The 25334-nt window shown below is 42.1% G+C and overlaps 1 protein-coding gene across 1 annotated transcript in view; it reads left to right on the top strand.

The window, feature by feature from the left end:
• LOC124036586 (kinase suppressor of Ras 2-like) overlaps nt 1–25334 on the top strand; it is a 113856-nt gene that overhangs the window by 81179 nt on the left and 7343 nt on the right. The window contains 7 exon segments of the mRNA XM_046351339.1: nt 2909–2981; nt 8377–8434; nt 10907–11066; nt 11539–11734; nt 16257–16353; nt 16519–16652; nt 22374–22508. Coding sequence (XP_046207295.1) covers nt 2909–2981; nt 8377–8434; nt 10907–11066; nt 11539–11734; nt 16257–16353; nt 16519–16652; nt 22374–22508 — 853 coding nt within the window.

Raw genomic sequence — 25334 nt, 5'->3', positions numbered from 1 at the left:
CTCCTCAGGCTCCTCTCCTCAGGCTCCTCTCCTAGGTTACTAGGTTACTAGGAGAGGAGCCATTACTGTCACGTTCGTCATAACAAGGAGACCAAGGCGCAGCATGATATGAATACATTCTACTTTATTAAACGAAGAACACTAAACAAACTAACAAAATAACAAAACGAACGTGAAGCTATAACACGAGTGCTGACATGCAAACTACACATAGACAATAACCCACAAAACCAAAATGGAAAATGGCAACCTAAGTCGGATCCCCAATCAGAGACAACGATAAACAGCTGTCTCTGATTGGGAACCAAATCCGGCCACCATAGACCTACATTACCTGGACATACCAAAACCTCATAGAATTACAAAAATCCCTAGACAAGACAAAAACACACATACCACCCTCGTCACACCCTGACCTGACCAAAATAATAAAGAAAACAAAGATGCCAGGGCGTGACAATTACAGTCTTTTAAAGCTGTGGATCGTAATCCTGCAGCAACAGGTAATCTGAATTATTGTGTTTTTTGTTATGGTTGATACGTTTTAATTAGGGAAAATAAAGTCTGTCATTTTAAAGTGAAAATGGCAAACTTTAGAAGGCTTTTTAAACCTGGACTACATTGCACCTTTTTATTTCAACGACAGCGTGATCAAATGAAGATCCTACATCTGTATGGGGGTGAAACGGGGTGTAACCTTTGGAAGAGTCAGAGATACAATATTTTGATATAGCACTGCTCCTCATAGTGTATGTTATGGAGTCATGAGTAGTGTCATGAAATGTCAGTTAAAACATTGAAATATAATTGTATTACATGTACTTACCAGCTTATCAAGCAACTCATTTGCAACACAAAGCAAGACAAAGCAGCACAACATGGCCGCGGGAAGAAGTTTAGTTGTGGGGGTACCTAAATCCTTTTTTCTCTCTGTGCTGCTGTTGACTGTTTTGGTCCGCTCATACAATAGTAATGAATAAATATAAATATTTGATTTGATTTATTTATTTATTCTGATTTACCAGGCAGCACTGCAGCAACCTCTGCACCCCTATGCTATCTGGTGTATGTGACAATAAAACATAAACTACATGGCCAGAAATATGTGGACACCTGCTCGTCGAACATCTCATTCCAAAATAATGGGCATTAATATGGAGTTGGTCCCCCTTTTGCTGCCATAGCTGCCTCCACTCTTCTGGGAAGGCTTTCCACTAGATGGTGGAACATTGCTGAGGGGACTTGCTTCTATTCAGCCACAAGAGCATTAGTGAGGTTGGGCACTGATGTTGGGCGATTAGGTCTGGCTCGCAGTCGGCTTTCCAATTCATCCCAAAGGTGTTCGATGGGGTTGAGAACAGGGCTATGTGCTGGCTAGTCAAGTTCTTCCACACCGATCTCGAGAAACTATTTCTGTATGGAGCTTGTTTTGTGCATGGGGCATTGTCATGCTGAAACAGGAAAGGGCCTTCTCCAAACTATTGCCACAAAATTGGAAGCACTGAATGGTCTAGAATGTCTTTGTATTCTGTAGCGTTAAGATTTCTCCTTCATTGGAACTAAGGGGCCTGCACCATGAGAAACAGCCCCAGACCATTATTCCTCCTCCACCAAACTTTACAGTTGGCACTATGCATTGCGGCAGGTAGTGTTCTCCTGGCATCCGTCAAACCCAGATTCATCCATCGGACTGCCAGAGGGTGAAGGGTGATTCATCAGTCCAGATCACTCTGTTGGACTGCCAGATGGTGAAGGGTGATTCATCAGTCCAGATCACTCTGTTGGACTGCCAGATGGTGAAGCGTGATTCATCAGTCCAGATCACTCTGTTGGACTGCCAGATGGTGAAATGTGATTCATCAGTCCAGATCACTCTGTTGGACTGCCAGATGGTGAAGCGTGATTCATCAGTCCAGATCACTCTGTTGGACTGCCAGATGGTGAAGGGTGATTCATCAGTCCAGATCACTCTGTTGGACTGCCAGATGGTGAAGCGTGATTCATCAGTCCAGATCCCTCTGTTGGACTGCCAGATGGTGAAGCGTGATTCATCAGTCCAGATCACTCTGTTGGACTGCCAGATGGTGAAGGGTGATTCATCAGTCCAGAGAACGTGTTTCCACTGCTGCAGAGTCCAATGCCGATGCTTGGCATTGCGCATGGTAATCTTAGTCTTGTGTGCTGCTGCTTGGCCATGGAAACCCATTTAATTAAATTCCTGACGAACCGTTCTTGTGTTGAGGTTGCTTTCAGAAGAAGTTTGGAACTCGGTAGTGTTGCAACACGCTTCAGCACTCTGCGGTCCCGTTCTGTGAGCTTGTGAGGCCTACGACTTCGTGACTGAGCCGTTGTTGCTCCTAGACGTTTCCACTTCGCAATGACAGCACTTACAGTTGACTGGGGCACCTGTAGCAGTGCAGAAATTTGACAAACTGACTCGTTGGAAAGGTGGCATCCTATGATGGTGCCACGTTGAAAGTCACTGATCTCTTCAGTAAGGCCATTCTCCTGCCAATGTTTGTCTATGGAGAGTGCATGACGGTCTGCTACATTTTATCAGCAAAGGGTGTGGCTGAAATATCCATATCCACTCATTTGAAGGGGATATACTTTGTATATTCAGTGTATTTGTTTATTTTTTCCCCCTCTTTTTCTTACTTTTTTCAGTTTTTTGGTTAAAAAAAATCTAACAATCTGTTTTTGCTTTGTCATTTTAGGGTATTGTGTGTAAATTGATGAGGAAAAAAACTATTTAATCACTTTTAGAATAAGGCTGTAACGTAATGAAAAAGTCAAGGGGTCTGAATACTTTCCAAATGCACTGTATGTGATATTACACTGTGCTGTGGTATAAAGACAATGTAATGCCCAGTGTTGTGATGATTTACAATATACCTCTCCTCTCTAGATGTGGCCCTGGCCCCAGAGGCCCCCAGCAGGGCACCCCAGGTCATCCTGCACCCTGTCCTGTCTGAGCCAGGGTAAGTAGGAAACTAGGAAAAGGGATTTCTTTCTTTATATTTGTTTTGGCTCAACCATGGTACCAGGTAGTAAACCAATGTCATGCAATCAACATTTAATGAGAATGTCAGTGAGGTATCAATCCTTGAGTTGACACGCGACATAATGTCTCCCAATACCTTGGGAGTTGTGTCTGCCACAGAAACACACCATGGAGCAGATCAGTCACTGTCAGAGATTTAATTCAGACCTTAGTCAATCAAGAAGAGGTGGTTGAAGGGAAGTCTGCCAAGTAACTTGATGAGTGTCGACCATAACGCTGTTGACATCGTGGATATAGTATAAACAACATGAGTTATCGGGACTATTGTATTCTGACCTTAGTCAATAAATACATTCTTTAAAATCCCAATGGGCAAAAACTGGTTGAATCAACGTTGTTTCCACGCCATTTCAACCCGAAACACCAATGTAATGACCTTGAATCGAAGTGGAAAACTAATTGGATTTGCAAAAAGTCATCAACAATGTTTTTTATTTTATTTAACTAGGCAAGTCAAGAACAAATTCTTATTTTCAATAACAGCCTAGGAACAGTGGGTTAACTGCCTTGTTCGAAGCAGCGTTACCCATGCAGATCAAGGGGAACAACCACTCCAAGTCTCAGAGCAAAGTGACGTTTGAAACGCTAACTAGCTAGCCATTTCACATCGGTTACACCAGCCTAATCTCGGGAGTTGATTGGCTTGAAGTCATAAACAGCTGCTGGCAAACGCACAAAAGTGCTGTTTGAATGAATACTTACGAGCCTGCTTGTGCCTATCATCGCTCAGTCAGACTGCTCTATCAAACCATAGACTTAATTATAACATGATAACACACAGAAATACGTGCCTTAGGTCATTAATATGGCCGAATCCGGAAACTATATTCTCGAAAACAAGACGTTTATTCTTTCAGTGAAATACGGAACAATTACGTATTTTATCTAACGGGTGACATCCATAAGTCTAAATATTCCTGTTAGATTGCACATCCTTCAATGTTATATCACAATTACATAAAATTCTGGCAAATTAGGCGGCCCAAACTGTTGCATATACACTGTTGCATATACACTGCGTGCAATGAACGCAAGAGAAGTGACACAATTTCACCTGGTTAATATTGCCTGCTAACCTGGACTTCTTGTAGCAAAATAAGCAGGTTTAAAAATATATACTTGATTGATTTTAAGAAAGGCATTGATGTTTATGGTTAGGTACACATTGGAGCAACTATACACACCGCATCGATTATATGCAACGCAGGACACGCTAGATAAACTAGTAATATCATCAACCATGTGTAGTTTACAAGTGATTATGATTGATTGTTTTTTATAAGATAAGTTTAATGCTTGCTAGCAACTTACCTTGGCTTACTGCATTCACGTGACAGGCAGTCTCCTCGTGGAGTGCAATGTAATCAGGTGGTTAGAGCGTTGGACTAGTTAACTGTAAGGTTGCAAGATTGAATCCCCTGAGCTGACAAGGTAAAAATCTGTCGTTCTGCCCCTGAACGAGGCAGTTAACCCACCGTTCCTAGGCTGTCATTGAAAATAAGAATGTGTTCTTAACTGACTTGCCTAGTTAAATAAAGGTTAAATAAAGGTTTAAAAAATAATAATAATAAAAATTGGCCAATTCGGTGTCCATACATACCAATTTCCGATTGTTTTGAAAACTTAAAATCGTCCCTAATTAATCGGCTATTCCGATTAATATATATATATATATATATGCCATTTAGCAGACGCTTTTATCCAAAGCGACTTACAGTCATGTGTGCATACATTCTACGATTAATCGGTCGACCTCTACTACCTACCTTCTCTAACCACTAGGCTACCTTCCTCCTCTAACCACTAGGCTACCTACCTTCTCTAACCACTAGGCTACCTCCTCTAACCACTAGGCTACCTGTGTCTAACCACTAGGCTACCTTCTCTAACCACTAGACTACCTGCCTCCTCTAACCACTAGGCTACCTCCTCTAACCACTAGGCTACCTCCTCTAACCACTAGGCTACCTCCTCTAACCACTAGGCTACCTCCTCTAACCACTAGGCTACCTCCTCTAACCACTAGGCTACCTCCTCTAACCACTAGGCTACCTGTCTCTAACCACTAGGCTACCTGTCTCTAACCACTAGGCCACCTCCTCTAACCACTAGGCTACCTCCTCTAACCACTAGGCTACCTGTCTCTAACCACTAGGCTACCTTCTCTAACCACTAGGCTACCTCCTCTAACCACTAGGCTACCTCCTCTAACCACTAGGCTACCTCCTCTAACCACTAGGCCACCTCCTCTAACCACTAGGCTACCTCCTCTAACCACTAGGCCACCTCCTCTAACCACTAGGCTACCTCCTCTAACCACTAGGCCACCTCCTCTAACCACTAGGCCACCCTGCCGCCCCTAAGGGAATTTCCTATTGATTTCACGTTGAATTCACGTTATTTGAAAACTCAAGCAAATGGAAATCAAAACTAGATATGCCCAGTGGGATAGCTCTCTCTGATTCTTCCTCTGTCTCCCTCCACCAGTGAAGTAGGTCAGAAAATGACATCCATTTTATTTTTAAATGATATGCCAAGAAATTTTGTAGCGCGACGCAGAGCAATGTTCATATGATCTTGTGGGCAAAAACAGACCGTTTCAGATAAGCCTCATATTACATCTCATCTGTCGGTCTCTGTCCCTCCATTGGTCGAGGGATGGATAGGGACTCAAAATGATTGGAGCAAAGACGTTTTTGTGACAATTTCAATGAGAGATGCGGGACAAGACAAACACTCTGGGGCTAATGTTAACATGGCCTTAACCGCATGCTATAGTTAGGATGCCAACTGGATTCCACTTGGGTTTCTAAAAGCCACGGCTGCCGAAAACAAGCAGAAGGAGAAGACGAGGAGTGATGCCAATGTCTTTGGACTCTAAATTGATCACATGAATAAATGCAAGGTAGCGCTCAGTAACTTTAGCTTTTAGAAACTGCTTACTGTATGTGCCAAGATGTTCAAATAAACCTAAACCTAAACTAGCTTTCATAGACAATTTTCATAGTCAATTGTTGGTGTATTTTTAAGCTGACAGAAATGGGTTAGTGTTTTAATGACATTCTAATGTTTTCTATTCCTTCTAAGTGACTGACACAGGTGTTATTTCAGTGTCAATATGACTAGGGAAAGGTGCAGCCATCTCTCTCTCTCTCTATCTTGCTTTTTCTCCCTCGATGTCTTTCTCTCTCTTTCTCTCTCTTGCTCTCTCTCTCCTTCTCTCACCTTCTCTCCCCCTCTCTCTTGCTCTCTCCCCTCTCTCTCACCTTCTCTCCCCTCTCTCTTTCCTTCTCTCCCCCTCTCTCTTGCTCTCTCCCCTCTCTCTTTCCTTCTCTCCCCCTCTCTCTTGCTCTCTCCCCTCTCTCTCACCTTCTCTCCCCTCTCTCTTTCCTTCTCTCCCCCTCTCTCTTGCTCTCTCCCCTCTCTCTCACCTTCTCTCCCCTCTCTCTTTCCTTCTCTCCCCCTCTCTCTTGCTCTCTCCCCTCTCTCTCTCCTTCTCTCCTGCCTCTCTCTCTTTTTCTCTTCCTCTGCTTTCTGACAAATATGAATCCATTATCTTGGTTATGAAACCCACATTCTCATGATGTAATTAAAGCCAGTCTTCTCCTCTGTGTGTGGCTCCATGCACTCCCTCACCCAGCCAGAGTCTAGTACCAGCTGGCAATTTCCCCCCGCCTCTTCTCTGGGTTAATGAGGGCCTCTCTCTGGCCCTGGCTGGATCCTCTCATTAGGAGACTGAGGTCCTACCAGGGGCCATGTATACCACAGGAATCACATACATAATTTCATACACCGTCTCCATCACAACACAGTTTGTGTGTGTGTGTGTGTGCGTGTGTGTGTGTGTGTGCGTGTGTGTGCGTGCGTGCGTGTACGTGCGTGCGTGCGAGCGTACGTGTGTGTGTGTGTGTGTGTGTGTGTGTGTGTGTGTGTGTGTGTGTGTGTGTGTGTGTGTGTGTGTGTGTGTGTGTGTGTGTGTGTGTGTGTGTGTGTGTGTGTGTGTGCATGAACGTGCGTGCGTGCGTACGGGTGTGCATGCGTGCGTGCGTGTGTGCGTGTGTGTGTGTACACAGTTCTACTGATGACACAGAGGTTGGAAGAGGTTACCTGTAGAATGCCTTTCTGTTTGGCCACCTAGCTAGATAAACAGAAAAGAGGGTTCAGAAAATGCATGGTGTCTAATCACCGTCCATAATGCGTGATTCAACACGGTTCATTGCAGATGTGTTATGCTAGCGTATGCAATGTAAAATGTGTGTATGATGCTAGCGTATGCAATGTAAAATGTGTGTATGATGCTAGCGTATGCAATGTAAAATGTGTGTATGATGCTAGCGTGTGCAATGTAAAATGTGTGTATGATGCTAGCGTGTGCAATGTAAAATGTGTGTATGATGCTAGCGTGTGCAATGTAAAATGTGTGTATGATGCTAGCGTGTGCAATGTAAAATGTGTGTATGATGCTAGCGTGTGCAATGTAAAATGTGTGTATGATGCTAGTGTGTACAATGTAAAATGTGTGTATGATGCTAGCGTGTGCAATGTAAAATGTGTGTATGATGCTAGCGTGTGCAATGTAAAATGTGTGTATGATGCTAGCGTGTGCAATGTAAAATGTGTGTATGATGCTAGTGTGTACAATGTAAAATGTGTGTATGATGCTAGCGTGTGCAATGTAAAATGTGTGTATGATGCTAGCGTGTGCAATGTAAAATGTGTGTATGATGCTAGCGTGTGCAATGTAAAATGTGTGTATGATGCTTGCGTGTACAATGTAAAATGTGTGTATGATGCGAGCGTGTACAATGTAAAATGTGTGTATGATGCTATCGTGTACAATGTAAAATGTGTGTATGATGCTAGCGTGTGCAATGTAAAATGTGTGTATGATGCTAGAGTGTGCAATGTAAAATGTGTGTATGATGCTAGCGTGTGCAATGTAAAATGTGTGTATGATGCTAGTGTGTGCAATGTAAAATGTGTGTATGATGCTAGCGTGTGCAATGTAAAATGTGTGTATGATGCTAGCGTGTGCAATGTAAAATGTGTGTATGATGCTAGCGTGTGCAATGTAAAATGTGTGTATGATGCTAGCGTGTGCAATGTAAAATGTGTGTATGATGCTAGTGTGTGCAATGTAAAATGTGTGTATGATGCTAGCGTGTGCAATGTAAAATGTGTGTATGATGCTAGCGTGTGCAATGTAAAATGTGTGTATGATGCTAGCGTGTACAATGTAAAATGTGTGTATGATTCTAGCATGTGCAATGTAAAATGCTCATCCCATCTGCATGCCCTCCTCTTGCTTACAGAGTCGAGATGAACCCTTTAAACCCTTCACTACAGATTGAAGTGGAACCTACATCAGACGTGAGTCCACGCTCTAATGAAATTGTGGGATTTGTTTCTGAATAGAATCTGTTTTTGTTATAGTTTGGCATGCTGACGCTCCAGATGGCAATCCTCTGCAACCACACAACAAGGCTGGCCATTTTCACCGTTTCAATTTCATTTAATTAGGTTTTATTAGAATATAATGTAATAATTCCACAGTAGAGCCCAGAGGATAGAGGATAACACATTAAATAAGTATACAACTAGTTTGTCTAATTATCTGTTCTCTTTCGCCACAGAACCCATAGCATCAATAATTAGAACTCATGGCTCAATCCGGGGGAATAGAGATTGGTGGAGGTCAACATGTGATATCATTGTATGCAGATTACATTTTAGTTCATTTATCTGCACCAGAACATTCTCTGTACTTTATTTTACTACTGTTGGATACATATAGTGCTGTATCAGGATTCAGAGTGAAAGAATGTCAATTTCCAATCAGGACTTCTCAAGCTTTGAAAGTACATTTAAATGGACATGGACAAAGAAATATATGCAATACGTTGGTGTACTAATACCATGCAATCTTTAGGAAGCATATAAAGTCATTTACTCTTCTTTAAAAGGAGACTTCGGGGTTTTGGCATTGAGGCCCTTCATCTACTTCCCCAGAGTCAGATAAACTTGTGGAAACCATTTTTATGTATCTGTGTCCAGTATAAAGGAGGTTAGAGGTAGTTTCGCAAACTAATGCTAACTAGCATTAGCACAATGACTGGAAGTCTATGGTATCTACTAGCATGCTAGTAGAGGAAGGGCCTTATTGCCAAAATCCCGAAGTATCCCTTTAATAGATAAGGTTTAATCTAATATTCAGAGATGAAGACCTCTCACCATTCTTATGTTAGGTAGGGTCAACAGTTTCAAAATAAATATATTACCAAGGTTGATGTATTTATTCCAGGCCTTGCCAGTTTCAAATCCATCGAACCTATTAAATCAAAATTTGCAAATAAATTTCATAAAAAATCCTACAATGTGATTTTCTGGATTTTTTTCCTCATTTTGTCTGTTATAGTTGAAGTGTACCTATGATGAAAATTACAGGCCTCTCTCATCTTTTTAAGTGGGAGAACTTGCACAATTGGTGGCTGACTAAATAATTTTATGCCCCACTGTATGTGCTATCATTTCATTGTATCTAGGAATTTATATCCATCCATCTCCACGATTATGTTTCTTGGGAAATGTACATTTTGGTGATCAATATCAGAGAATATTTTGTAATCTAATTGCTGCAAAAAAAAATGAATAGCCATCAATTGGAAAGTTTCTTATCCACCCTCAATAACAAACTGCAGGGTTGAACGATCTAGCTACATCCCGTTAGACCTTACAGAACATCCAGGATAAACCAGACATATTTGACAGAATTTGTAAATTGTATGTTGACCATCTTCGAGAATGTTTTGTATAGTGGGTGTTTTGTTGTTGTTTTTGTGTTGTATGAAAAAATACATATGTCACGGTTTTCATATGGTGAAGGAGAGTCGGACCAAACTGCAGCGTGTATATTGCGATCCATGTTTATTTAAACAAACGTAAACACGACTAAACACTACAAAACAATAAACGAAACGAAAACCGAAACCAGCCTATACTTGTGTCAACATACATCGCACAAGGACATCAAGACACTCAGGACAATCACCCAACCAAAGAATATGGCTGCCTAAATATGGTTCCCAATCAGAGACAACGATAAACACCTGCCTCTGATTGAGAACCACTTCAGACAGCCATAGACTTTCCTAGAACACCCCACTAAGCTACAATCCCACTAAGCTACACACCACATACAGAAACCCATGTCACACCCTGGCCTGACCAAATACATGAAAAAAAACACAAAATACTTCGACCAGGGCGTGACAACATAAATACAAATAAAACACTTATTGTGGACCTGGATTGAAAGGAGTTTCACTCTTCCTCTCCTCTTCCTCTCCTTCATTTTCCTCTCCTCTTCATCTCCTCTTCATCTTCATCTCCTCTCCATCTTCCTCTCCTCTTTCTCTCCTCTCCATCTTCATCTTCCTCTCATCTTCCTCTCCTCTTGATCTTCCTCTTCATCTTCCTCTCCTCTTGATCTTCCTTTTCATCTTCCTCTCCTCTTCATCTTCATCTTCCTCTCGTCTTCCTCTCCTCTTGATTTTCCTCTTCATCTTCCTCTCCTCTTCATCTTCTCTTCATGTTCCTCTCATCTTCCTCTCCTCTTCATCTTCCACTCCTCCTCCTCTCCTCATCTTCCTCTCCTCCTCATCATCTTCCTCTCTTCATCTTCCTCTCCCCTTCATCTTCTCTTCACCCTCATCTTCCTCTCCTGTTCCTCTCCTCTTCTTTGTCTCTTCATGTTCCTCTCCTCTTCATCTTCTTCTTCATATTCCTCTTCATCTTCCTCTCCTCTTCATCTTCCTGTCCTCTTCATCTTCCTTTCCTGAACAGAACGATGAGGTGGAGGATTCAGAGGATGAATTTGAGGAGATGAACCTGTCTCTGCTGTCGGCCCGTAACTTCCCCCGCAAGGCGAGCCAGACATCCATCTACCTCCAGGAGTGGGACATCCCCTTCAAACAGCTGGAGATCGGAGAACTCATCGGGAAAGGTAATAGAATAGAATACAAAACAATTGTATTAGTCCAACTGTTACATCTGTTCTATATTGCCCCATACAATGCAGTCACAGTCATTTGAAAAGAGCACATGGTCAGCCATTGTGCAGAATCCTTGGAGCTAGATTCAAAAATAATAATAATGGAACTAGGCAAGTCAGTTCTTATTTACAAAAACAGCCTACCGGGGAGCAGTGGGTTAACTGCCTTGTTCAAGGGAAGAACGACAGATTTTTACCTTGTCAGTTTGGGGATTTGATCCAGCAACCGAACACTCTAACCACTAGGCTACCTGCTGCCCTGAAGTGCCTTGCTTCAGGGTCACAATGGTGGGACATTTTAGCTGGGATCTGACACTAGTAGTCCTTTAGTTACCAATTCAGATCCAACTTGAGATTTGAACCAGCGACCCTCTGGCTACAGGTCCACCTCTCTAATCTCTAAGTTACCTTCTGTTCTCTTCAGGTCGCTTCGGGCTAGTGTTCCACGGGCGCTGGCATGGTGAGGTGGCCATCCGCCTCATCGACATCGAGCGGGACAACGAGGACCAGCTGAAGGCCTTCAAGCGGGAGGTGATGGCCTACCGTAACACCCGACATGAGAACGTAGTCCTCTTCATGGGTGTCTGCATGAGCCCCCCACACCTGGCCATCATCACCAGGTGAGTCCCCTAAACCCTCACCTGTGTGTGTGTGTGTGAGTGGTCCTGTTCATGGGTGTCTGCATGAGACCCCTGGCCATCTTCACCAGGTGAGTCCCCTAAACCCTCACCTGTGTGTGTGTGTGAGTGGTCCTGTTCATGGGTGTCTGCATGAGCCCCCCACACCTGGCCATCTTCACCAGGTGAGTCCCCTAAACCCTCACCAGCTATCGTAAAGCAGTGAAGCTGTGTAAAAAAAAATACAATACTTTTGTGAAGTAGCTTAGCTACATAGTATGAGTGACCCAGTCTTTGTTACCCTGGGGCCTGAGTCAGAGTCTCTCTCTCTCCAACAAAGGTGATGTTTTTGTAGATTCACTATAGATCATCATACAGCTGTGTGACATGGGTGTCTCAATGAAGCCAAAGGCAGTGTCCTGGCTGTGCTGTGCTGTCTGGCTGAGCTGATTTGAAGTGCACTGGGTTGAGCCAAGCCGGGTGTGTAGTGATTCGCCACAGCCCTTGCGCGTTGTCTAAAGATCTGTGCTTACACAAAGACTGGCCTTTCAGGATGCACCGTTATAGGTTTAGAGACATGGTATTGTTTGTCATGTAACGGGACACCCCCAAAAAATGAACTTGATGATTAATTCCTCTGTGGTCCCTTTGTCAACAAAGGAAAGACTCCACAAAGTAACTGGTAAAAGTAACAAAACAACAATAATTCCTTTAATTCCTCTATTCGGCAGTTAAACTGCTGTGTCATTGTTTCTTCAGAGGAAATGTGAAGGTAACTCATCAAACCAGTCTGAAGCGTCCTCCCCTGTTATGATATCAGCTCAGTGCACAAAGTAGCAGAAATAATGTTTCACAAAAAACTGAATCTAAAACCAGAGGATGTTATGCTTGACTTTGTATTAGTACCGTGTAAACTTCAAGAATTATGCAGTTGAGTAAATTGAAATGCGGGATGTTATAGAAACAATGCCTTATTGACCGAGTATCAACCCTGAATTGTCTGCATGACCCAAGGTTGCAATAACCCTTTGAGCTAAAGCCTAGGCATTTACTCTGGGAGCTATAACACAACCTTTTGGCTGTCAGGCAAAATCACTCATCATGCAAGCATAGTTCGGCGAACCACCAACACTCGCAAACAATAGTTCAAAGGACTGCTTTACCTTGTACAAGTCCTGAGTGCTGAGATGAGTGAGTGCATGTAATCAAAGTAAATGTCATAGCTAGCTGCATAGAGCCGCTCTAGTCTTAATTATTCCACTCAGGCTTATTACCCCGGAGACCAACAGGAAAAACACGTCAAATTGAACCTGAGTGAGGATGAAATTGGCTTATACCAGGCAGGGATGAAAGGTTAGTCAGTGATGCGGACAATTCAGCAAATATTAATATTGATTGTTTGTCTTTGATTCGCCATGAGTGGCTGTGTGTGTGGATTGATTTGCAAGGGCACCCGCAGCGTGGAATAATCATTAACCGTTTCCTGTCACTGCAGGTTTCTATCCATAAGGAATAATTACTCTGCTTGTCAAGGCTCTCTGAGTGTTTTGGTGACTTTATTGGCTTTTGCTCAGCAGAGAGAGCCACGAATACAACTCCATCCGTGTATTACTATCCTGACTGTATTCATTCCGACTGTTGACAACATGCACACACACACACACTTGAAAGCTATGGCAGTAATTTATTTCATCCCTGGATGTTTATCGGTAGCTGAAGTAGTTGACGGTGCGTCATCAGGTGATATAAGGTCCCCATCCCGTCTCACAGAGCCAGAGCCCAGAGAGATGCTAAAAATGTCTCCTGTCACCTTACCTCGTTGTATGAATGAATATGCATGAAGCTCCGGTATCAGTTTGGCCCTCAGGCCATCTGGATGTCACCTAGCTGCGTCAATCCATCACATTCAGGGGGAGGGGAAGGCTTTGTGGTGAGAGGAGGGGGTGAGGGTGGGGTGAGGGGTGAAAGGAGGATAGGAGGATGGGTTGAGGGGCTTTGGGGTGATAGAAGGGTTGACGGGGGAGGAGGGGGCCGAGGCTTTGGGGTGATAGAAGGGGTAACGGGGGAAGGGGCTTTGGGGTGATAGAAGGGGGGTGAGGGGAAGGGGCTTTGGCATGATGGAAGGGGGGTGAGGGGGAGGGGCTTTGGGGTGATGGGAGGTGGGAGGCTTTGGGATGTGAGGAGCTGTAATGATACTCTCTCAATTCAAAGGGCTTTATTGGCATGGGAAACATGTTTGCAGTGCCTAAGCAAGTGACACAGATAATGAATAAAAGTGAAATAAACACTAAAAAATAAACAGTTAACATTACACTCAAAAGCACCAGAGGAAAAGTTTCAGCTGGACTTTCACATTATCAAAGAGATAATGTGAAGAGACTTGAAGAGCCTTTACGACCAGGTCCACCTATACAAGGCAGCAGTGCCCACCTTCGCCCGGACCCTAAAGGACATCGCCCTCAAACGCAGCCCCAACACTTCACACAAAAGCAACAGATCAATAGACACCCCGGCCAGACCAGCAAGACACTCTCCCAGACCTGCGGGACCACCCTGTGAGGTTGTATAATAAAGAGGTCTGGTCTGAGAGAGAGAGAGAGAGAGAGAGAGAGAGAGAGAGAGAGAGAGAGAGAGAGAGAGAGAGAGAGAGAGAGAGAGAGAGAGAGAGAGAGAGAGAGAGAGAGAGAGAGAGAGAGAGAGAGAGAGAGAGAGAGGAATGGATAGATGTCAGTCAACACTTGGCTGTGATTCACCAGGAATGGATAGATGTCAGTCAACACCTGGCTGTGATTCACCAGGAATGGATAGATGTCAGTCAACACCTGGCTGAGATTCACCAGGAATGGATAGATGTCAGTCAACACCTGGCTGTGATTCACCAGGAATGGATAGATGTCAGTCAACACCTGGCTGAGATTCACCAGGAATGGATAGATGTCAGTCAACACCTGGCTGTGATTCACCAGGAATGGATAGATGTCAGTCAACACCTGGCTGAGATTCACCAGGAATGGATAGATGGCAGTCAACACCTGGCTGGGATTCACCAGGAATGGATAGATGGCAGTCAACAGCTGGCTGTGATTCACCAGGAATGGATAGATGGCAGTCAACACCTGGCTGTGATTCACCAGGAATGGATAGATGGCAGTCAACACCTGGCTGAGATTCACCAGGAGTGGATAGATGTCAGTCAACACCTGGCTGTGATTCACCAGGAGTGGATAGATGGCAGTCAACACCTGGCTGAGATTCACCAGGAGTGGATAGATGGCAGTCAACACCTGGCTGTGATTCACCAGGAGTGGATAGATGGCAGTCAACACCTGGCTGTGATTCACCAGGAATGGATAGATGGCAGTCAACAGCTGGCTTTAGTTGTTCTCTGCTCTCATCCATCGCCTGCCCTCTGAGGCCAAACGAGAGGCCTTGGGGATAGATTGCAAAACAGTTATTCCTCCACTACAAAGCCAAATGCTCAGCTTGTGTATTGGAGATGTAATGTAATGTGTAATATTCAATTAACAACAAAACAGAATGGATATGTCCGTACACTGGACTGATACCATCATCATTATTGAATATTCAATTAACAACAAAACAGAATGGATATGTCCGTACACTGGACTGATACCATCATCATTATTGAATATTCAATTAACAACAATATCCCCCTGGGGGAAAAAATAAAAAACATATCATATGATTTCATTAAACAATGCTTCTCTTTCTTTGAAGATGAATATATTATTCTATTCTATACTACTCTCCTCTACTCTACTCTATTCTAATCTCCTCTACTTTACTCTACTCTATTCTACTATATTCTACTCTACACTACTCTACACTACTCTACACTACTCTACTCTATTCTACTCTACTCTATTCTATTCTACTCTACTCTACTATATTCTACACTACACTACACTACCATATTCTACTCTAAACTACTCTACACTACTCTATTCTACTCTATTCTACTCTACTATATTCTACTCTACACTACTCTACACTACTCTATTCTACTCTATTCTACACTACTCTACACTACTCTACACTACTCTACTCTATTCTACTCTACTCTACTTTACTATATTCTACTATATTCTACTCTAAACTACTCTACTATGTTCTACTCTATTCTACTTTACTCTACTCTATTATACTATATTCTACTCTACTATATTCTACTCTATTCTACTCCACACTACACTACTCTACTATATTCTACTCTACACCACTCAAATCTATTCTACTATACTATACTATATTCTACACTACACTACACTACTCTGCATAACACCATTCTACACTACTAGACTATACTCTACTATATTCTACACTACACTACACTACTATACACTACTCCACATTACACTACTCTACACTACTCTACTATACACCACTTTACACTACACTACTCTACTTTAATCTATTATGTTCTACTCTACCATACCTTACTCTATTATAATCTACTGTATTCTAATGTATGATGTGTTGTTAAGTTGTAATGTCTCCCTCTCAGCTTGTGTAAGGGAAGGACCCTGTATTCGGTGGTGAGGGATGCCAAAGTCATCCTGGATGTCAACAAGACCAGACAGATCGCCCAGGAGATGGTTAAGGTACTGTAATGTTTTTAAGACTCATTACACATTACCTTAACAACATAATCAATGTGTTGGAGACTGCCTGGATCATTCAATCAATACATTTCTTCTACAACAATATTGGTCACAAAATATGACTCAGTCTAGACTCGCAATGAGTTATGTTTGTGTTGTTTTCAGGGAATGGGCTATCTTCATGCCAAGGGGATCCTACACAAGGACATGAAGTCCAAGAATGTTTTCTATGACAACGGCAAAGTGGTCATCACCGACTTCGGACTCTTCACCATATCTGGGGTTCTGCAAGCCGGCAGGTTAGTACTTACTGTTGTACTTTACATTAAAGTTCAGTAGAGTGCAGTACAGTACAGTAGATGTGCTGGGATAAGATACATAGATACATCTGTTAAAAAAAGCATAAGTAGGAAAACAAAACGAAACCAAATAGAAAGGAGTGTGTCATTATAACCCCACCTGCTGTGATAGTTACTTTACTGCAGTGATGATTATACTCTTAGTGGTTCAAACGTCTGTATTATCTAGAAAATTATATGGATCGGTGCTAATCTCTATTTAATTTGTCTCCCTGAGAGTGATTAAAGTCTATCTCTGCTTACTTCTGCTGCTATGCTGAAATGACTGCTCCCTGAAAGCTCCCTGAAATGACTGCTCCCTGAAATGACTGCTTCATGAAATGACTGCTCCCTGAAATGACTGCTCCCTGAAATGACTGCTCCCTGAAATGACTGCTCCCTGAAATGACTGCTCACTGAAATGACTGCTCCCTGAAATGACTGCTCCCTGAAATGACTGCTCCCCGCAATGACTGCTCCCTGAAATGACTGCTTCATGAAATGACTGCTCCCTGAAATGACTGCTTCCTGAAATGACTGCTCCCTGAAATGACTGCTCCCTGAAATGCTTCTTGAAATGACTGCTCCCTGAAATGCCAGCAGCCACAAGTTTCACACAGCAAAGCATCTTAATAAATCTTATTTCAATACTTATACATGGAGCAGCTTTACAGGCGTTAGCAACATTCAAAGGAAGTGTGTGTGTGTGTTTTTTCTTCTTTCAAAAACACTGCAAAGTGTGTTTTCTTTGTCTCTTTAGATTTTGATTGACATATATGGTGAGACGACACCAACTGCTATAATTGACTGGTGATTAGGTTTGTCATGATGGATGTATTTCCATTTAATTGGCCACATCAATTAAAAATCTCCAGTAGGTATGAGATGTGTTCCTGCTATTGACTGTGAGACGATTACACGTGCTATGTACTACTAATTATTAGAATCAGCCGGCTTCCCAACGAGAGATATTGCATAGTGTGTTTTCAACAAGTTTGTACAACATAGTTGAAACGTGGTGTTGCGTAGGAGTGCATTTCAACACCATGGATGGAAGAGGGTAGGAAAAGTGTATGAGATGAGTCACTGTTTATGTCAAATGAAGATGGATGGTTTTATATTGGCATTCTTAACACTCATTAAAACCTGAAGCCTCCTCTAAATAAATTCTGAAGTGTTACTGTAGACAGATATGCAATCCTGTAACATGATGCAACATGCACCTAGATCTTATACAGCCTTGTCCAGTCTATTGTTAGTTTCCAGTATAGCCAACTGCCATTTAGGTTTGCTCTGGAATCAATACTTTGTATAGTACTATAGTAATTTACTCAACCTGGTCTCAAAGCATTTCATATTCTTCTGTACGTAAATCTGAGACCCCCATTTAGTGTGATGTGTTTTACATTTTTTTATGGCAATTATTGATTTGTGGATGTCCATCACTCATTTTGTGTGATATGCTACGAATTACAATTCAAATTATATGTTACAAATTTGCAAAACATATGATATGTTACAAATTCTAGCTAGGTGACTAAGCAGCTAACCATCTGATCAAGTAACCATCTGTCTAATGTAACCATACCAAACGTAACATACGGTGTCATGCTAATTTGAGTGTCCCGGATGTACATTTACTATGTTACGACTAGTCAATGAGACAAGGCTGGTTGACTAGACAGAAGCAGGAGCAAAACAGGATGTGTGTATGGACACAACATCTAAAGATTCTAACAGATCAAAGAATATGTGATTCACTCTGATCATTGTGTTAGGATTGTTTTAAGGAACTGTTGTTACTGCAATGCCGAACAGAGAAAACCTGGAAAGGTTTTTCTTTTGTATTTCTTGTTGTGCTATTTGACTTGCAGTGTACAAAAGTCTCTATGAAATGACTGTGCACCAATGCTCACATTGGCCACACTAAGGCTTACTGTTTGTCAGGTTATCATTTGATGTTTTTGGCATCTCTCTGGACGATGAAGAAAGCCACCCCAAAATTATTGGGAAAATAATCTAAATATGTTTTTGTTGCTGTTTTTGAGACGTCCCATCCTCCACCTGACTCCTGATTAAACCCTCATAGACGTCTGGTATTGTCGTCAATACCCAGAAGCCTCTATTTCAAAGTTGAACATCTAAATTAATTTCTGGGAACAATTAGCTAGGTGTGAGATGATTAATCTAACGTCAGTAGTTGTGACTTGTTTATGTTGTTGTTTATTTTCATTGGCAGGCAAGACAGCTTGCTAATAAACAGGTCTGACGGAATGACAAGACAAACATTTACCTACCGCCCCTCACTCTCAGCAGGAACGTTATGTTGTGGTGGTGGCAGGAGTGTGTGTGTGTGTGTGTGTGTATCATACAAACAGGAGTGTTTCTCATTTTTACCGGGAAATGTTTGACAACCATTCATGTAGTGTCACCCTGCCAAACACACATGAGGATATGTAGATGTCTGTAATGTCAACAATACTGGGCCTCTGCTAACTGGCAGTTGAATAATCAGCCTGTTGTTTTCATTGAACCAGGCAAGTCACTTAAGAACAAATTCTTATTTACAATGACTGCCTAGGAACAGTTGGTTAACTGCCTTGTTCAGTGGCAGAACGACAGACCAAACGTTTCGGGTTACCGACTCAGTACTCAAACCACTAGGCTACCTTCCGCCCCTGGTTATCTCTTTTTTTTTGGTAGGAAAACGTTCTCACCTACCAAAGCCAACCCTCTGAATGATGAATTATCATTATCACCAAGAGAAAACAAACAACGCCCTGCATATTTATCTTCATCATTACATAAGAACTACAGTGAGTAGCTAAATGAAACCATCAGTTTCATGACTCAATGTGTTGTTGTGTGCATCATGATGAAAACTGATGAATGAGTGGGCAGATAGCAGATCCTTTGGATGGATATACCCACAGTAGTGCGATGCAGTGCTGTGTATTATTGCAGCGCTGCCAGTGTCCCGGTCTATTTGACTGAGTCAGTGAGCGCTCAGGATGCATTTTGAAGTAGTTGAGAATGTCAGAAGGGTTGTGGTCTATTTGATTTGAGTTGATTTATTAGGATCCCCAGTGGTGGCAGCTAGTCTTACTGGGGTTCAACAATAACGGAAAATATATTGCAGACAAAAGACTTTACATACATTTAAAATATGAACATGTAGTGTGTTTGTGTGTGCCTCTATCAGTTCCATGCATATGTCAGTACATACACACAACAACTATGTGACATGGGGGAGAGGCGTTGTGTCATGAAGTGTTGCTTCATTTATTTTTTGAAACCAGGTTTGCTGTTTACTTGCGCCATATGAGATTGAAGGGAGTTCCGTGCACTCATGGCTTTGTATAATGCTGTACATTTCCTTTCATTTGTTCTAAAACTGGGGACTGTGAAAAAAAACCTAGTGGCATGTCTGGTGGGGTAAGTGTGTGTGTCACTGCTGCGTGTAAGTTTACTATGCAAACAATTTGGAATTTCCAACACAATGTTTCTTATTAAAACAAGAAGTGATGCAGTCAGTCTTTCCTCAACTCTTAGCCAAGAGAGACTGGAATGCATAGTATTAATATTAGCCCTTTGTTCTGGGCCAGCTGCAGCTTAACTAGGTCTTTCTTTGCAGCACTTGACCATATGACTGGACAATAATCACGATAAGATAACACTAGAGCCTGCAGGACTTGTTGTGTGAAGTGTGGTGTCAAAAAAGCAGGCAGGATCACTGGACAGATAGTAGCAGTTCCAGCAACTGATGCCAACCGAGTCGCGGGATCCAAACTCAAAAGGTAGCTAGCTAGTAACCAAACTTTTTAAATTGACTTTCTATCAGGTATCAAGGTAAGACCCAGATGCAGACCGTGTCGAAGTAACAATGTTTATTACAGCCACAGGGGCAAAGGTACAGGACGGCAGGCAGGGTCAGGGGCAGGCAGAGTGGTCAGGTGGGCACGTACAGGGTCAGAACAGGCAAGGGTCAAAAACCAGGAGGACGAGAAAAGAGAGACTGGGGAAAAGCAGATGCTGAGACACAAAAACGCTGGTTGACTTGACAAACAAGACGAACTGGCAACAGGCAAACAGAGAACACAGGTATAAATACACAGGGCATCATAGGGAAGATGGGTGACACCTGGAGGGGGGTGGAGACCATCACAAAGACAGGTGAAACAGATCAGGGTGTGACACTTTCAGAACTTTCCAAAACAACAAACTTCCCAAAACAACACACACAGAGAGAGAGAGAGAGAGAGAGAGAGAGAGAGAGAGAGAGAGAGAGAGAGAGAGAGAGAGAGAGAGAGAGAGAGAGAGAGAGAGAGAGAGAGAGAGAGAGAGAGAGAGAGAGAGAGAGAGATATGGGAGAGATATGGGAGGGAGATGGGAGAGGGAGATGGGAGAGATATGGGAGAGGGAGATGGGAGAGGGAGATGGGAGAGATATGGGAGAGGGAGATGGGAGAGGGAGATGGGAGAGATATGGGAGAGGGAGATGGGAGAGATATGGGAGAGGGAGATGGGAGAGATATGGGAGAGGGAGATGGGAGAGATATGGGAGAGGGAGATGGGAGAGATATGGGAGAGGGAGATGGGAGAGATATGGGAGAGGGAGATGGGAGAGATATGGGAGAGGGAGATGGGAGAGATATGGGAGAGGGAGATATGGGAGAGATATGGGAGAGATATGGGAGAGGGAGATGAGAGAATGAGAGAGATATGGGAGAGGGAGAATGAGAGAATGAGAGAGAGATGGTATGAACATGATGGAGAGAGAGGGAGAAGAGAGCTGACTGAGCCATCAGGATTTAGACTTTCTAATGGGGTGTGATGTCATCCAGAAATATGTCTCAGGGTGCGTTTGGGGTGTGATGTCATCCAGCAGGATGTCTCAGGGTGCGTTTGGGGTGTGATGTCATCCATAAATATGTCTCAGGGTGTGTTTGGGGTGTGATGTCATCCAGCATGATGTCTCAGGGTGCGTTTGGGGTGTGATGTCATCCAGAAATATGTCTCAGGGTGCGTTTGGGGTGTGATGTAATCCAGCATGATGTCTCAGGGTGTGTTTGGGGTGTGATGTCACCCAGCAGGATGTCTCAGGGTGTGTTTGGGGTGTGATGTCACCCAGCAGGATGTCAGGGTGTGTTTGGGGTGTGATGTCATCCCAGCAGGATGTCTCAGGGTGTGTTTGGGGTGTGATGTCACCCAGCAGGATGTCTCAGGGTGTGTTTGGGGTGTGATGTCACCCAGCAGGATGTCAGGGTGTGTTTGGGGTGTGATGTCATCCAGCATGATGTCTCAGGGTGTGTTTGAGGTGTGATGTCATCCAGCAGGATGTCTCAGGGTGTGTTTGTGTAGATGGGAAAGAAAAGGACAGATTCATCCTTGACACAAAACGATGCCTTCCAGTTGTTTTAGATGTCTTCTGGTGTGTGTATGAACTACTGGAAGTATGAATGATGAGTTTCAATTAAACAATAATACTGTATTTAGATCAAGATAACAACACAAAAGTAGCAGAAATGTACAACCCCTTAACTGCTTTATCTGTATAGGGATGATATTAATTAATTCTGAACAATTAGAACAAAAAGATGGTGGCCATTAACTTTGAGAAAACTTTGAATGACCTCACACCGTTCCACATTCAGACTGTTGTTGACCTGTCTCTATTCTGCAGCCGTAGAGAGGACAAGCTGAGGATCCCCAGTGGATGGTTGTGTCACCTGGCCCCTGAAATAGTCTCTCAGCTCTCCCCGGAAACAGAGGAGGACAAGCTGCCTTTCTCCAAACAGTCAGACGTCTTTGCTTTCGGGTGAGTTCCGCTACGTTGCAAATGGTACCCTATTCCATATGTAGTGTGCTACTCTCGACCAGTGCCCATATCTCTCTGGTAAAATGTAGTGCACTATTTAGGGAATAGGATGCCATTTGGAATACACCACGTGTCCCTTGCCGCTTCTCTTTTGTTGTGAGGAGTTGTTCAGGAGCCTCTTCACTCTCTGTCTAGTTTTCATTGGATTTTCAAGCCCGATTGTATTGACTTGAATGAAATTGGATAAACTTTATCCCACTAGGGGAAATTGGGTTTGTCACTAGCAAGACAAATACTATAATGCTTATTTTATTTTTTGGTTATCCCTCTGAACCATTTACCATCTCTTTCCATCTTCTGTCTCAGCCATCTTCCTTCTCATCCATCTTTCTTCTCATCCATCTTCCCTCTCATCCATGTTTGGAATGGTTATAATAAAATGGTCATAATAGCTAGAATGGCTATAATAACCGAAAGCCAGGAGTTTTCCAGTCAACCTGACCTAACCAAGAAAAACTCTAGTACCATAGATATAACACTGATCCTAGTTATAACACTGTCTCTAGTTATAATACTATTTATTAAACTGACCCTAGTTATAACACTGACCCCAGTTATAACACTGTCTCTAGTTATAATACTAGTTATAAAACTGACCCTAGTTATAACACTGTCTCTAGTTATAATACTAGTTATAAAACTGACCCTAGTTATAACACTGACCCCAGTTATAACACTGTCTCTAGTTATAATACTAGTTATTAAACTGACCCTAGTTATAACACTGACCCCAGTTATAACACTGTCTCTAGTTATAATACTAGTTATAAAACTGACCCTAGTTATAACACTGACCCTAGTTATAACACTGTCTCTAATTATAATACTAGTTATAAAACTGACCCTAGTTATAACACTGACCCCAGTTATAAAACTGTCTCTAGTTATAATACTAGTTATAACACTGTCTCTAGTTATAATACTAGTTATAACACTGTCTCTAGTTATAATACTAGTTATAACACTCAACCTAGTTATACCACTGACCCCAGTTATTACACTAGTTATAACACTCACCCTAGTTATAACACTAGTTATAACACTGACCCCAGTTATAACACTAGTTATAACACTGACACTAGTTAACACTAGTTATAACACTGACCCTAGTTGTAACACTGACCCTAGTTAACACTAGTTATAACACTGACCCCAGTTATAACACTCACCCTAGTTATAACACTAGTTATAACACTGACCCCAGTTATAACACTAGTTATAACACTGACACTAGTTAACACTAGTTATAACACTGACACTAGTTGTAACACTGACCCTAGTTAACACTAGTTATAACACTGACCCCAGTTATAACACTGACCCTAGTTAACACTAGTTATAACACTGGCCCTAGTTAACACTAGTTATAACACTGACCCTAGTTATAACACTAGTTATAACACTGACCCTGGTTATAACACTAGTTATAACACTAACCCTAGTTATAACACTGACCCTAGTTATAACACTAGTTATAACACTGACCCTAGTTAACACTAGTTATAACACTGACCCAGTTATAACACTAGTTATAACACTGACACTAGTTAACACTAGTTATAACACTGACCCTAGTTAACACTAGTTATAACACTGACCCCAGTTATAACACTAGTTATAACACTGACACTAGTTAACACTAGTTATAACACTGACCCTAGTTGTAACACTGACCCTAGTTAACACTAGTTATAACACTGACCCCAGTTATAACACTGACCCTAGTTATTACACTAGTTATAACACGGACCCCAGTTATAACACTGACCCTAGTTAACACTAGTTATAACACTGGCCCTAGTTAACACTAGTTATAACACTGACCCTAGTTATAACACTAGTTATAACACTGACCCTGGTTATAACACTAGTTATAACACTAACCCTAGTTATAACACTGACCCTAGTTATAACACTAGTTATAACACTGACCCTAGTTAACACTAGTTATAACACTGACCCCAGTTATAACACTAGTTATAACACTGACACTAGTTAACACTAGTTATAACACTGACCCTAGTTATAACAATAGTTATAACACTGGCTCTAGTTAACACTAGTTATAACACTCACCCTAGTTATAACACTGACCTTAGTTAACACTAGTTATTACACTAGTTTGAACACTGACACTAGTTATTACACTAGTTGTAACACTGAACCTAGTTATTACACTAGTTATAACACTGGCCCTAGTTAACACTAGTTATAACATTGACCCCAGTTATAACACTAGTTATAACACTGACCCTAGTTATAACACTGACCCTAGTTAACAATAGTTATAACACTGAACCTCGTTATAACACTAGTTATAACACTGACCGTGGTTATAACACTAGTTTAACACTGACCCTAGTTATAACACTGACCCTAGTTATAACACTGACCCTAGATAACGCTAGTTATAACACTGACCCTAATTATAACACGGGCCATAGTTAACAATAGTTATAACACTCACCCTAGTTAACATTAGTTATAACACTGACCTTAGTTATAACACTAGTTATAACACTGACCCTAGTTATAACATTAGTTATAACACTGACCCTAGTTATTACACTAGTTATAACACTGAACCTCGTTATAACACCGGCCCTAGTTAACACTAGTTATAACACTGACCCTAGTTATTACACTAGTTATAACACTGACCCTCGTTATAACACTGACCATAGTTAACACTAGTTATAACACTAACCCTAGTTATTACACTAGTTATAACACTGACCTTAGTTTTAACACTAGTTATAACACTGA

This window comes from Oncorhynchus gorbuscha, linkage group LG05, assembly GCF_021184085.1.
Source record: "Oncorhynchus gorbuscha isolate QuinsamMale2020 ecotype Even-year linkage group LG05, OgorEven_v1.0, whole genome shotgun sequence".
In the NCBI taxonomy this organism is placed as follows: Eukaryota; Metazoa; Chordata; class Actinopteri; order Salmoniformes; family Salmonidae; genus Oncorhynchus; species Oncorhynchus gorbuscha.
The sequence above is the reverse complement of the archived record's forward strand: the minus strand, read 5'-3'. Positions and strand labels throughout refer to the sequence as shown.